Source organism: Aspergillus aculeatus (genome assembly GCF_001890905.1).
Source record: "Aspergillus aculeatus ATCC 16872 unplaced genomic scaffold ASPACscaffold_17, whole genome shotgun sequence".
Classification (NCBI taxonomy): domain Eukaryota; kingdom Fungi; phylum Ascomycota; class Eurotiomycetes; order Eurotiales; family Aspergillaceae; genus Aspergillus; species Aspergillus aculeatus.
Genome location: NW_017962992.1, coordinates 649,323 through 662,712, shown reverse-complemented (window position 1 = coordinate 662,712; position 13,390 = coordinate 649,323). Strand labels below are relative to the sequence as shown.

The window sequence follows — 13,390 nt, the reverse complement described above, 5'->3', positions numbered from 1 at the left end:
CGAGTTACTAGGTACAATACCGGATACCGTAGTGGATACCGTCCCTGGCGGGCAAAATAAGTTTCCTGATGGCTCCAATTCAGCTGTACCCCTCACAATATGACCTGTCATGCACAATACGAGCATTGGATGGATGGAGTAGGTGAGCTGTCGATCCCCAGCGATCCGCTATCCTACGATCTGATCAAAGGTTCTCTCCCTATAGCCTTTCGTCTAACCAAGTTCTTTTGCATCAATACAAGGGTTGTTGTACATCCTGTGACCCGCAGCGAATTATTTCCTTTAATTTCCACCTCGGTGGGATAGGCTTTTCATCCGACAACTGCTTGGTTATACTGCGCAACCCACCCGCAACGCCACTGGAAAACTTCAACCTTAGGATCTCCCCAATCTCATTGCACGCTGCCAAGACACGGTTGAGGTCGTCCACGTTATGCGCGGCAGAGACACAGAAACGCACTCGACACAGCTCGAGCGGAACGGCGGGGAATGGAACCACCACCACCGAGATCCCGCGGGCAAGCATCATTCGTGAGAACGCGGTCATCTTGCCTGGATTATACAGTACCAAAGGAATGACTGGGGAGTCGTCGTTTCCATAGACGATGAACCCAAGTCGCTTGAGACCGAGGCGCAGGTAACGCGAATTAAAGGCCAGGCGCTGCAATCGTTCTTCCTTCTGACCCGGCAGTAGCTCACCAGTCAGGATCCGAAACGTAGCGGAGATCTGCGCCAACAGGGCTGGGGCTATGGCTTCACTGTACAGCACGCCCGCATTCACGGCGCGGAGCTTGCGCACGGTCTCTCCATCCGCTGCGATATATCCTCCGATGGCGCCAAATGATTTTGTCAAGGTTCCCATTAGGATGTCTACCTCGCTCGGATCAATGCCAAAGTAGTCGCAGACGCCCCGACCCTCCGGACCAAGCGCGCCGATAGAATGCGCCTCATCTACAAATAGGTGGAACTTGTACCGGCGCTTCAACGCAATGATGGCTGGAAGGTTGCAGAAGGTCCCCTCCATTGAATACAGACCTTCGACCACCACCAGAATCTTCTTCCAGGGACGATAGCCACTACTGCTGCCGGTATCGGTCATGGTGGCCGGCTGTCCCTGTGAGATTGCCTCCCGCAACCTTCCCTCCAGGGCCTGCATGTCGTTGTGTCGGAAGGCCACAATCGCTGCGCCGGAAAGGCGAGCCCCGAACCGTAGGGAGGCATGATTGAGCTCATCTGAGAGAATGAGGCAGCCCGGCCCCACCAATGCGGGGAAGATGGTTGCGTTGGTGCCAAAGCCCGCGGAAAAGACGATGGACGCTTCCTTGCGCACGAACCCGGCCACCAGCTGCTCGACCTCGACGTGGAGATCCAGACCCCCGACGTCAGCCCGGGCGCCGCCTGCACTGATGCCATACGCGCGAATCGTCTCTTCGACCCTATCCGCGCATATCCCCTTGGACTGAGCAAAACCCAGGTAATTGTAGGATCCCAGGTTCAGGGTCTGAGTGCGCGCACCGGTGAGTTTGAAGGATCTATTGTTGTCGTGTGTCACTCGATCAAGCAGGGTAATAAAGCGGCCTGGGACGCCCGTGGTGGGCCGGTCCAGGCAGTCTGCCAGTCGCACCTTCATACGCCGCGTATAGACACTCTCGCGGGCAGTGAACCAGGGTGCGTATCCGTTCCATGGGCGGAGATGGCGGTATTTCGCCGGCTTGAAGTACATTCCGAACAGGTCCCGGATCAGGCCGATGAGATGAATGATGGTATAACTCAAATATGTCGTGATGACGTAGAAGTATGGGGCCTGATCAGCAATATGGTTGTTCAAGGGCCGGTTCGAGGGGCGACAGGAATACCGATCGCTGGCATGGCTGATCGGACCATACTGGGCAGGGTCTTGTTCCATCAAGGAGGAAGGATAGGCCAACCATAAGGGGTAAATGCCTTGCTGATAGTGCCTGTTGGCGGGCTGCGATAATTGAGGCTTTATAATGCAGTGAGAAAGTCCGAGGAAGGAGTATTCCGCAACGAGACTCTTTGCTGCTCCTGCATAGTGGACTGTCATTGGATAGGTTGACGATGTCAATGGGTGGAGGCTGGGCACTCTACCGATCCATCATGAGTAGATCTATCACATGCGCTGCGGAGATTAGCACCTATGCTTTTGTGCCACATAAAGAGGCAAGCGAACTTGAATCGTAGAGAGATCCGCCGAGGCTCAACCCTCAGAAAGGCGCTACTCCAGGGGCACGTTGGTCCATTTGCAGGGTGTATTGATGATGGGGGGGTAGATCTGAGATGGCCCCGAAGGCGATCATACTGAATTGGGAAAAGGCCTTCAGCCCCTTGCGTCGTGCTCGCTCTTAAATCAGCGCTGTGAGGACACATACATGAAAGAATCTGTAGCATTTGTTTCATCGTTAGTTTCCGGCCGCTCTTATTATCCAGCAATGGCGAATGCCATGACTGATTTGACGACTGGCTGCCATGCTCTGATTGATGGATACGGCACCCCGTACGGCTACCTACCGGCCTTTGCCCCCGGCGTCGCCTTCTGTACCTTGTTTGGCCTTCTGGCAGGTATACACGTCATCCAAATGATGATATACCGACGGTTCTGGTGGACCATACTGTTTGTGGTAGGCTGTTTGAGTATGTCCCGTTCCAAGAAGCGCAAGAACCATTCCCGCCCCGCGGCGTGGCTAACCCTAAATGCTGATCCTCAATAGCTGAAGTCTTGGGATGGGCGGCTAGGATCTGGACCACGCGATGCCCGTACAACCTGAACGCATTCCTGATTCAGTTCTCCACTCTAATCATTGGTTAGTGATTTCTCGTCGTGGGGACTACCAGACCCATCACACATATGTCCCATCCAACTGACGTATCGGCCAGCTCCCACCTTCTTCACCGCCGCTATCTACATCCTGCTTGGGTGTTTTGTGCAGACCATGGGCCGGAGATCCTCCTTCCTCAGCCCGCGCAGCTACCTCTGGATCTTCAGTGCCTGCGATCTTATTTCCATCGTCATTCAAGCCTTTGGAGGTGGCATTGCTTCCGCGGACTCCAAGAAGGTCAACGGCAACCTTGATCACGGATCTAATATCATGCTCGCCGGGGTAGTGTTCCAGCTCTTCTCCATCACTATCTTCATTCTCTGTGCCTGTGATGTATTCTCTCGGGTCAATCGATGTCGTCTATCTGCCCCGGGCGCATCCATCGCCCTCTGGCGCGGGGTGCTGGCCGCGGCTACAGTTTGCATCTACATCCGATGTATCTACCGCACCGTCGAGCTCGGGCAGGGGCCCGGCGGCTATCTTCTGCTGCATGAAAATTACTTGATCACCTTGGATGCCGTGATGATGGTGCTCTTGGTGGGGATCTGTGCCGTCTTCCACCCGGGTTGGCTCACTCCCCAGAAGGAGTTTTCGCGTCTCAGTGAGGTTCATTTACTGGATAGAGTAGATAGACCGAAATAAGAGCGATAGCGCACGAACCATGTTGCGCTTCGAGAATGAACACCTGTCAAACACGGGCTTGCGGGGATAGGGGACCAAACTCAATTCTGTCAGTCAGATCGTTCTTTTTTTGCGATGTATACTATTTCTCTGCCCCTAGTTTGACTCGTCTCTGCATTTACGGGTTAAAAGTGGGTCATTTCCCGGGTCACATTCCTTCGCGTGATACGTATGTAAAGGGTTTATGCGGGTGGAGCTGTCAAGGACAGCCTGCAGGTGAGAGAGACACTGTAAATCTCGAAGCACTGCACTAACACCCTCGCTTTTGGAGTCGATATTCAATTTGATCGCCGTGGAGTCCGCACGTAAAACTTCGAGTACTTGCTGGAATTACCAGACTGAAATCTTCTGCCGTGAGACTGCCTGGGCTTCGGTTCATCTCAATCAGCATCGCAGTCTGGGAGGCGAGGTGTCAGAGACACGCTTCTGCCAGTTTTCCTGAATGATACAGTCTCGTGACGATGATAGCTTCAGATCAGGTGAATGTGCGACAATCCATTGCGGCGCATCAGCTCGGTAAGCGCGCAATTCCTTCCCTGCCCGGTCAGCAAAGATACTATTCTGAATGTTAACGATGATCGCTTGAGAATTCTCGCTACTGGTTCTTTTCGCGCACGCCTTGGCCGATAAGCATGCCTTTCTCTCAGCTATCCAGGCGCCAATCCTGTGCTGGAGGTCCGAGCAGGGCACTATACATTCACGAGATGTACTAGATGACCAGGGCTTTCTAGCGGTCTTCTGCTTCATATTCACCCTTTCTCGTCCCGTAATAGCAGAGTACCTCCTACAGCCAACTCTGCGCAAGTATGGCTTTGGACCGCAGGATGCCTCCCATCTCGCTGCCCTGGGCTGGAAGGCCGTCTCCCGCGGTATCTTGATACTATATGCTTTGGTTTGTTTCCACCCATACACCCATGTTTCCCAGCCAGGCTCACACAGTTCGCCTCTGATCCTCCGAGCATTCAGGGCCTTTGGTACGACAGCCCCGACCTTCTGAATCCCCAGCGTCTATTCCAAGACTGGCCACAATCACAAATCACCCACCCCATGCAGTGTTTTTTCCTGCTTCGGCTCGCCTTCTACCTGCACCAGTGCCTGGTCATGGTCGTGGAACCGATCAAAGACGACTTCCTCGACAAGTTCCTTCACCATATCCTGACCTGCACAGTGGTGGTCGCCTGCTGCAATAGCCGGGTGTACACCCTGCTCTATGGGATTCTCCTCACCGCCGACCTGGCGGATCTCCTTCTGGCCGTAGGTTCCACCCCCGCACCAGATTCCGACGGAGCAAACGCCAGAATTAAGATCTGTGATAACAGGCGGAGCAGTTCGTGCAGATCCAGCGATGTTTGAAGTATCAGAAGAGCCTCCGGAATTCGCTCCTTGCCTTCATTGTGGTTTGGGTCCTGACTCGACACGTGATGTTCGCCTATCTTCATTGGACGCTGCACCGCCTGCTGCCGGTCGCGGGGGACTGTGAGCTCGTCGTGACGGGACGCATGATGCTTGATCCGGGCGCTTTAGGATGGGAGAGACTGGCGGTCCGGGCACAGGTGCAGCCAGGTGCTGTCTGCCTGGCGCGGAATGTGAAGTTGGGGTTGTCTGGTATTTCAATTGCGTTGCAGGGGTTGTTTTTAATCTGGACGCGTGATTTTATTCGAATCGCGGTACAGGTGCACGGCCAATGTCGTGCTGGGAAGGCGACCAGGACCGGTACAAGGAAAGGAATCTAGTCGTTCGGAGGCTATATGCTCAAGGTTGAGGTAGATTTTTGTTGTCGTGGGAGATGCATTGACGGAGTTGAGTGGTGTATCTTGGTTGCTACATGTGTTTTGCTGGCTTCGCGGGTACAGTACAAGAAAATATCAAGTGTGATACCCGCCACCTTGAGAAGAAATTATAACATAGCGAATGTCACTGGGTGGAAAGACGAATTATGTAGGGACACCATACGGGAAAGAAACCACAAGTGCAAGAAGAGGAGGAGTTCAAGTCATGAGCCGTGTGATGTATCATATAGACCCCTACACGATAGAGAGAGGGCCAATTTAGGACAGAGCCATCCCTGGCATTTCATCCTGCATGGCCCCACAGCGATCGAGCCTGCAAGTATTGTGACAGCCCCAATAGACATGTCACATGGGGGCCAGGCGCTGGTACCTGATAATCGTCCGTTCGTAATAAAAGCATGCATACAGTCAGTTCAAGCTCTAGCGCCTCCCACTTCTCCTCAAGATGGATTTCGATTTGGATGGTGTGATCAAAGCTGTGGCTGTAGGCCTCGTGCTTGTGGCATTACACCAAGTCTACAACCGCCTCCTGCTACCTCGACCGATCCGCGATATTCCGCACCATGCGGCGTCTGCCCGGAGGCTACTCGGAGACCTTCCTGAGTTGCAGAAGGTAATGGCAAGTACGCAGGACATCCAGTCCTGGCTTCTGGAACAGACCCGTCGGCTGAAGTCTCCTCTGATTCAACTGTTTCTGGACCCTCTAGGTAAGCCAATTGTGGTCCTTAGCGATCCGCGAGAGGCCCTTGACCTACTGCTCTATCGCAGTCGAGACTTTGACCGGACACCCATGGTGCAGGACATTTTCTCCGGCCTGTCTCCCACTCACCATATCACCATGAGCACTGGCCCCGAGTGGAAGAGACACCGTAATTTGGTGAAGCATCTGGTGACCACGCCGTTCCTTCAGAACACTGCTGCGCCTGCGATCCACGCGTCTGTCGTGCGCCTGGTCGAACTGTGGAGTATCAAGGGGCGGTTGTCCCGAGAATCGTCGGCATACTTTGCACCTCAAAAGGATTTCCAACGCATGGTCCTTGATACCCTGTTAGAAATCTCATTCGGACGGGACTTTCCCAAAGACGGGATCTCATCGCAAATCGAGCTTCTCCGGGACGCCGAACCCCGTGGCAGGGCGAGAGTAACCAGTGAGCCGCAGATCATCACATTCCCTGATTCAGATCCTCACGAGTTCATCCGTGCGCACGGGGTGCTCAGTGAAGCCATTGAAAAGAGCGGGACATCGCTCTTCCCACGACAGTCATGGTGGATGATGTCCATGCTACCCCGACTGGCCCACGCCCTCCGGGTCAAACGCCGGGTCACGCGGGAATGGCTCGAGACTGCGGTCTCCAGCACCGTTGGTGCACCCGAGGACTCGGCATCAGAGCTTCCCGACCGACCCCAATCGTCGGTTGAATCCATGCTTCGGCATGAAAGAGACCTGGCGAAACAGGAATCCCGGAAACCGGATTACCTGTCTCCAGCGATGGAAGATGAGGTGCGTGACATTGAACCATAAACATAACCCACTGCTAACCCGCTCACCACCAGCTCTACGGATCCATCTTCGGCGCCTCGCATAGCACCGTGTTTACCTTATCCTGGGGAGTCAAGCTTCTATCAGATCACCCTCAGGTGCAGAGCCAGCTCCGCGAATGCCTACGCGCGGGCTTCCCCGAAGCCCTGAAGGCGGGACGCCCGCCCAGCGCCCTGGAACTGGCCACCCGAACCATTCCTTATCTCCACGCAACCGTCGAGGAGATGCTGCGGTTCACTCCGACCGCGTTCATGATCGACCGCATCGCCACCCGGGACACCGAGCTCCTGGGCTACGCCATTCCCAAGGGCACCTGCGTCTGGGCCCTGAGCAGCGGGCCCGGATTCACGTCACCGGCGTGGCCGATCCCCAACGACAAGCGTAGTAGCGCTCTGTCTCGGACGGCAATGCCGACGATCGCCGCAAAGCAAGATCACGCCCGGCAGTCTCCCAATCACGAGTGGTCTGGTGAAGATCTCGATCGATTCGTTCCGGAGCGATGGCTGGTGGCTCCCTCCGGGGACGACGGCCCATCGACCTTCGATCCGAACGCGGGCCCAACCCTGGCCTTCGGTGCCGGACTCCGGGGCTGTTTTGGGCGTCCGTTGGCCCAGCTGCAGCTGCGCATGACGTTCGCGCTGCTGGTGTGGCATTTCGAGTTGAGGCCGTGTCCCGCGGCCCTGGCGACGTACGCGGCGGTCGATGGACTCTTTCGGCAGCCGAAACACTGCTTCGTTGCTTTGGGGGACCTGCGCGGTGGGTTGGTCAGTAGTTAAAAGGATATTCCCAGTCTGTGAGGTGGTTCAGTGCGTGGATATTATACACGGTGATTGCCCCGTTGCAGATGTATCTGCTGTGCAATTATATGTTGCCCCGCTTTTCGGGTTTCGTCTTGAGGACGTGCAATGCTCTCTGTATATCCAGGCTCATGGATCCTCGGGTTCGAATCAATGTCGATACATGAGTTAGTACTTTCAGTACTTTTTCTTGTCCAGGGCGAGACTGTTCAGCGCTCTAAAGCAAACAAGACGTCTTTCAAGCTTGACATTTATAATGGGGCGAAAGGCCTGTTGGCGGTCTCCCTCCCAGACAGGCTTCTGAACCCCCGAACCCCGCAGATAACCGCCGACCGTACAGACCCATAAATATAATAGAGAATGGTCGCATTGCAGCATCGCGTTACGTCACTCCTGATAATCAATATACTAGATCGCTAGTCACATTAGGAAAGCCCGCTTGCTGAGCGAAACATATGAGCGAAACATAGGCAAGCGGTGCTATCAAGTGCAGTTAGGTCTAAAGTGCACGACGACCGCGCACAGTACACTACAGTACAATACATACTACTTAAAACACCAACCCCGCCCGCCCCCCTTGAACTCTCCAATTCAGTCTCCAACCACCACCCCCACTCGCCGCTATCCCCCTCCACGATGACCGGGTTGGCACGCAAATATGAAATCAACGCCGACATGGGCGAAGGCTTCGGCCGCTGGAAGATGGCAAGTAGACCGTTCGCTCATGTAACCACCACATAGATCAATGAATAACCCACCGACCACCACAAACAGGGCCCCGACTCAGAACTGATGCCATTCATCGACGCCGCCAACATCGCCTGCGGCTTCCACGCCGGCGACCCGAGCATCATGCTCAAGACCATCCGGCTGTGCAAGCAGCACGGCGTGCGGGCCGGCGCGCACCCGGGCCAGCAGGATCTCTTCGGGTTCGGCCGCCGCAAAATCGAGGTCGACCCCGGGGACATGTACGCGGCGGTGTTGTACCAGGTCGGGGCGCTCAAGGCGATGCTGGATGCGGAGGGCGTGGCCCTCGCCCACATCAAGCCGCACGGCGACCTGTTCTTCTACATGCAGCGCGACGAGGCGATCATGCGCGCGGTGCTGGAGGCCTGCGCCACCTTCCGGGTGCCCGTGTACGGTTCTCAGAATGCTAAGCAGGCGGCAATGTGCAAGGAGCTGGGCGTGCCGTTCCAGGGCGAGATGTATGTGGATATCGACTACTCGCCCGATGGGCGGCTGCTCCCGGTCGCGCAGTCCCGCGTTCCGACGCCGGAGCTGTGCTACGAGCGGGCGCGGTCCGCTGCGTTGACGGATGTCGGCAAGGATATCGAGGGGAGTGAGTTTCGGTTTGGGCTCGAGGGCACCCCGTTCAGTATCTGTGTGCATTCGGATATGCCGACCGTGTTGCAGAATGTGGCGGGCGTGCGCAGAGCGGTCGACGAGGCTAACCGGCTGCGGTTTCCGCAGGAGGCAGGGGCTGAGGATTCTTGATTCGAGGGCAGTACGTATCAGAATGCTCGATTGTTCTATTAGGGATAATAGTAGTCGTCGAGAAGAGCGAGGGTCGTGGGGTTGTCAACCGTCAATTGGATGCGTGTGAGGGGTCGCTCTCAGATTGGTAGTGATTGCCATGGTCACAGTCATACATCTCCCGCACTCTCCAGCCTCTGTAAGTTCGGAAAACAGAAGACAATCTTTTTCAATTGCTAGTTATATCTGGCGTTCATTCTCATGTTTCGTGTTTATCTTTTGGTCAATAGACAACGCTCTAAATAATCCTGACACTCTGGCCGATCGGACCTTCACCGGGCTGCTTACCCCTACTCTTATCGCGTATCTCAGGCATTCGTCATCCAGCTTGCCCCGCATCGATCATCCTTACCCCACCGTTGTACATGACATGGAGCCAGGGAGCTGGCAAACGAGGGGCAAGGGCCCAGGCTTGTTATCTTTGCGAAATATCATACAATACGAGCCGTCACTTTTAATGTTGTGATTTGCCTCCCACCCGTAGAACTTCAGCAGACGGGAATGGGTTGGAGAAATATCCTTCCACGGACATTGTTCGAGTCGTCTCCCCGGTGGATGCCAACGTATAGAATTTTTAGGTACATTGCGGTGGTATACTAGAGAAAGGCCGGGTGGTAGCGACTCTCGAGGCGATGAAGGAGGGGGTTCGAGTCTCAGTGGAAGAATCACACGATGACGCCCACGTGACTGCCATTCCTGGCCCGGCACAGTGGTTGCCCCAGGCACCACTATCATCACGGCCACTCGTGCCTGCTAATTCGGTCGTTCTACTATGTGTAAGTACTGGGCTGTACTATATATCTCTTTCTTCTACCATTTCAATTGGCCTTGTTCATGGTGGCTGGCATATGTGATGATAAGTAAGCTCAATGCACGGCCCGAACACGCCTGGCCCGCTCACGGTTATTCGATTATGCGAAGAGATCTCAAAACGGATAGAGAAAGGGGGGTCTCTGACTACGTAGTTCATGGCAAGGGGCGGTGGCTTCAGCGTCTGTTCTCGACAAAGTGTCAATACCTCCTAAAGTCTGTCACGTGGGAGTATGTGATTCCGACTACAAGGCAGCGTAAGGCTATCAGTCTAGAAATAAAGAAAATGTATTATAGCAGGACTAATCCTACCGAATGCCCTGTGGCACACCAGAGAAAGCTTGACATTTCTGATTTGTTAAGGCGAGCCACCAATTGTGAGTACTACAAGAATCTGGGGCCTATGCCATTTTTGATCCAGTGATAAGCTGTTGCCCATGCGTCCAGTGGCTATCTCATACCTTGTACCTTGTACCATAGGCTACAGTACTGCTTTTTTTCCCCGGGATGTTCTTAATCTTTTTACATTCCATGGATGCCTGTTTCCTGCTCGCAGCTAGCGCTCTCCTTGCTAGGCGTCATTCAATCTCGTCCATCAAGCACCAGCCATAATTATCCATGTGTTCCACGAGCAAAGCAAATATCCTTGTCTGAGTTTGGATAGTCTCATGGAGATGTCATCAATGATCTGGTGAGGGTTCAAGGCCAACCTACACCGGGCTCTATAAGCCTGGCGGCCTTTGATGCTGACTTGTACTGCGATAGGTCAGTCACGGTCGGCTGGTACTTTGGAGTCAAGTATTAACTGCCCAGAATTGAACAATATATACAACAATGTAAAAGACGTTGTCCTCAGGACGAAAGTGGATGAATTTACATCCAAGTGCTGGGTAATAACATGTAGTTTCAGTCTCGTGCAAGGATAATCAAACATAGATTCACAGTTGTGGTTTGATATACCGTGGAAAGTAACCGGGGAGTGGATACCTAGTAGTCTTGCGTGGCGTCAATCCATTACGGTTTTATACAACTTAGCCTTCCAAGTGTCCGAACATAGCTGATACCCAAATCAATTTATACGCGAGTGATAGCAAATTCTCTCCCTCTCAATATATGGCTATTACTGTCTTTGATGATTCAGTTCTTGTACACAAATTCCGTCAACCCCAACGTCCCAGTCATTGATTCAACAGCATAAGGAGACCAAATAGCTCATTGACCCGTGTCTGAGATTAGAATGGCTCTAGAACTATGGACCTCCTATAGGATTCAATGGTGATAGATACACAGTCCTGGTCAGGTGACATTCACTACTACTCGTTCGGGAACATCGAATATGGACAGCACTTTCCTCAACTACGTGCGGCAACTCTTCCCTCAACTCTCTTCGCCATCTGTCAAGTATCCTCATCAGCCCTCATCAATGCTCCTCCAATACTCTCATACACACCTCAGCACACATCTTTATCTCGATCACCTCAATTCGCTTGTCAGCCAACACAGAATGATCCAATAATCCACCCTGACCGATGGAACGTCTGCGCATTGAGTTACTTTACTATATTGGTCAGTACAGCCGAGAGGAAGGCCCCTTTTCAGGACCTTGTGGGCGCTGTCTTTATGCTCCTGGCGCTTCTATCACATGTTCAACCCTCTGTGATACTCGGAGATTCACATCAGTCATAACGGTAATCGTATCGCTCTTCATGACGTTGATTTGATCATACGGTTCTGGCATGACGCAGAGTTGGCCAAGCGGGTGCATCGGCTCGATATTCACTGGCAGGAGTGTGGCTCGAGTGACATGAGCAAGTTCGAAGACGAAAGCAAAATTGTCGTATTCATCAACTCGGCCCTGGATGAGATCTTCGGCTCCGATGCGCCTCTCTACCAGACCCGAGACAGATGTGAACACCATCTGCAAGCTCGCTGCCAGGAGGCTTGGGCGGGGGTGCTTCTCGTTCGCCTATCCCATCTGCGACGCCTTTCCGTGAAATACGACAATTCCGACCTGATCGGCGATATCCTGCGTAAGGCGGCGCAGCGCCAGCAGCCCTTCCATCGCACCTTGCCCTTCCCGTACCTCACTGAAGTAACCGCATGTGCCCACGGCCGCTTACATTGGATTGAGTCGGATCTCCTTACCTCCTTCTTCTATTTCCCCGCGGTCCGCCGGGTCAATGTCTTCGCCGTAGCCGAGACCTCCGCCGCACCTGAATCGTTAGTCGTGGATCATGATTCGCGGCCCGTGCGAAGCATAGCGGTCTCGAATGCCGTTTACTGCCGCGGGATGCTCAACTGGCTCGCAGTGAGCGCGCGTCTCGAACAGGTCACGTTAAAGATCGCGGTTCATCCCGCCGATGACTACTGACTGGGATATGCCGTCGAACGAAAGATTCTATGCTTTGAAATTCCGACAAGCCCTTCTTCCTTCCGCTGAAACACTCAGGTCTCTTCGGCTGGAAGGCGCCTGCAGTTATAAAGTAGTCTGGTATGAAGATGACCGCGAGGAGGATGAGGAGACCGTCTTTGGGTCATTCAGAGAGTTTTCGGGCCTTCAGACACTGATCGTGCGATACCATTTCCTTCTAGCACAACCCTCGGCGGATAACGAGATGCTACTTCTGGGTATACTGCCCGCTTCGCTGGAGTCCCTGGGGATCACCGATATCGAATCCGACGACTATCCCAACCTGGTGGCGGAGCTCTTGCGGTTGGTACGGCACGGCCCGGAACTCTTTCCCCGCCTGAACGTAATCCACCTGTTCGTGATCGACATGTGCGAGGGCCCACTGGCTGCTTTGAGAACAGAGTTCGCTTTGGCCGGTATCGGTCTGACGGTGGAGCAGCAGCAAGAGGAAGACTGGGAGCACAATTATGTCTTTGGACGGCGGAAGCCCTTCCCTTGATGTTGAGGTCCAAATGGTTGGTCTGTCATAATGGTTGAGCTTTTATTTGTATCGAGGTGTTGGATGAGTTTTGATAGTACTTGGGTAGAGTTTTAGCCATATTCTTCCGGCTCGGTGCTTAGTCTTTGCTGTGTTAAATAGACTCACTTGTCTGTGTGACAACGAACGCTTATTTTGCATCGTAAGCGCCCTGGCTGACTTCGAAGCCGAAATGATTAGTTCGGGTTTCTGTTCCTTCCTATCGCCTGTAGCCAGTCTGAAAGTACTGATAGGCAGAATCCCGTCTCTATCTCGAGCTTTGAGTTTTGTATGGGTTGAACCATAATCCAACTCTTTCGGCCTGCAACCGACTGAGGCGCTACAGCTTTCACGGAAGCGAGCACTATCCTACACTGTGTCCATGTTAAGACTGCTGGATTGTTTGAGGAGAGTTAGATTTGATGCCACGCGCATATAAGGTTCGTGTGGGAACACCAGACATTTTTGGCATTCC

The 13,390-nt window shown here is 53.7% G+C and overlaps 5 protein-coding genes across 5 annotated transcripts; 4 read left to right on the top strand and 1 right to left on the bottom strand.

Annotated features, from left to right (window-relative positions):
- Nucleotides 1-31: 31 nt before the first annotated feature.
- On the bottom strand, nt 32-1,959 carry ASPACDRAFT_125864 (uncharacterized protein). Its single transcript, XM_020196857.1, has one exon. The coding sequence runs from the start codon at nt 1,904-1,906 to the stop codon at nt 233-235; it is 1,674 nt and encodes a 557-aa protein (XP_020052646.1). The 5' UTR covers nt 1,907-1,959; the 3' UTR covers nt 32-232.
- Nucleotides 1,960-2,512: 553 nt separating this feature from the next.
- On the top strand, nt 2,513-3,569 carry ASPACDRAFT_125863 (RTA1 domain-containing protein). The gene is made up of 3 exons (XM_020196856.1): nt 2,513-2,652; nt 2,730-2,822; nt 2,896-3,569. The coding sequence occupies exons 1-3, from the start codon at nt 2,598-2,600 to the stop codon at nt 3,477-3,479; spliced, it is 732 nt and encodes a 243-aa protein (XP_020052645.1). The 5' UTR covers nt 2,513-2,597; the 3' UTR covers nt 3,480-3,569.
- A 2,184-nt stretch (nt 3,570-5,753) lies between these two features.
- ASPACDRAFT_63751 (uncharacterized protein) lies at nt 5,754-7,624 on the top strand (the record flags this gene model as incomplete). The annotated part of the gene is made up of 2 exons (XM_020203932.1): nt 5,754-6,809; nt 6,863-7,624. 2 exons carry the CDS (start codon nt 5,754-5,756, stop codon nt 7,622-7,624), a joined length of 1,818 nt encoding a protein of 605 aa, XP_020052644.1.
- Nucleotides 7,625-8,281: 657 nt separating this feature from the next.
- On the top strand, nt 8,282-9,139 carry ASPACDRAFT_63750 (uncharacterized protein; the record flags this gene model as incomplete). The annotated part of the gene is made up of 2 exons (XM_020203931.1): nt 8,282-8,371; nt 8,420-9,139. The coding sequence occupies 2 exons, from the start codon at nt 8,282-8,284 to the stop codon at nt 9,137-9,139; spliced, it is 810 nt and encodes a 269-aa protein (XP_020052643.1).
- Nucleotides 9,140-11,792: 2,653 nt separating this feature from the next.
- On the top strand, nt 11,793-12,897 carry ASPACDRAFT_63749 (uncharacterized protein; the record flags this gene model as incomplete). Its single annotated transcript, XM_020203930.1, has 2 exons — nt 11,793-12,208; nt 12,384-12,897. 2 exons carry the CDS (start codon nt 11,793-11,795, stop codon nt 12,895-12,897), a joined length of 930 nt encoding a protein of 309 aa, XP_020052642.1.
- Between the last annotated feature and the right edge of the window lie 493 nt (nt 12,898-13,390).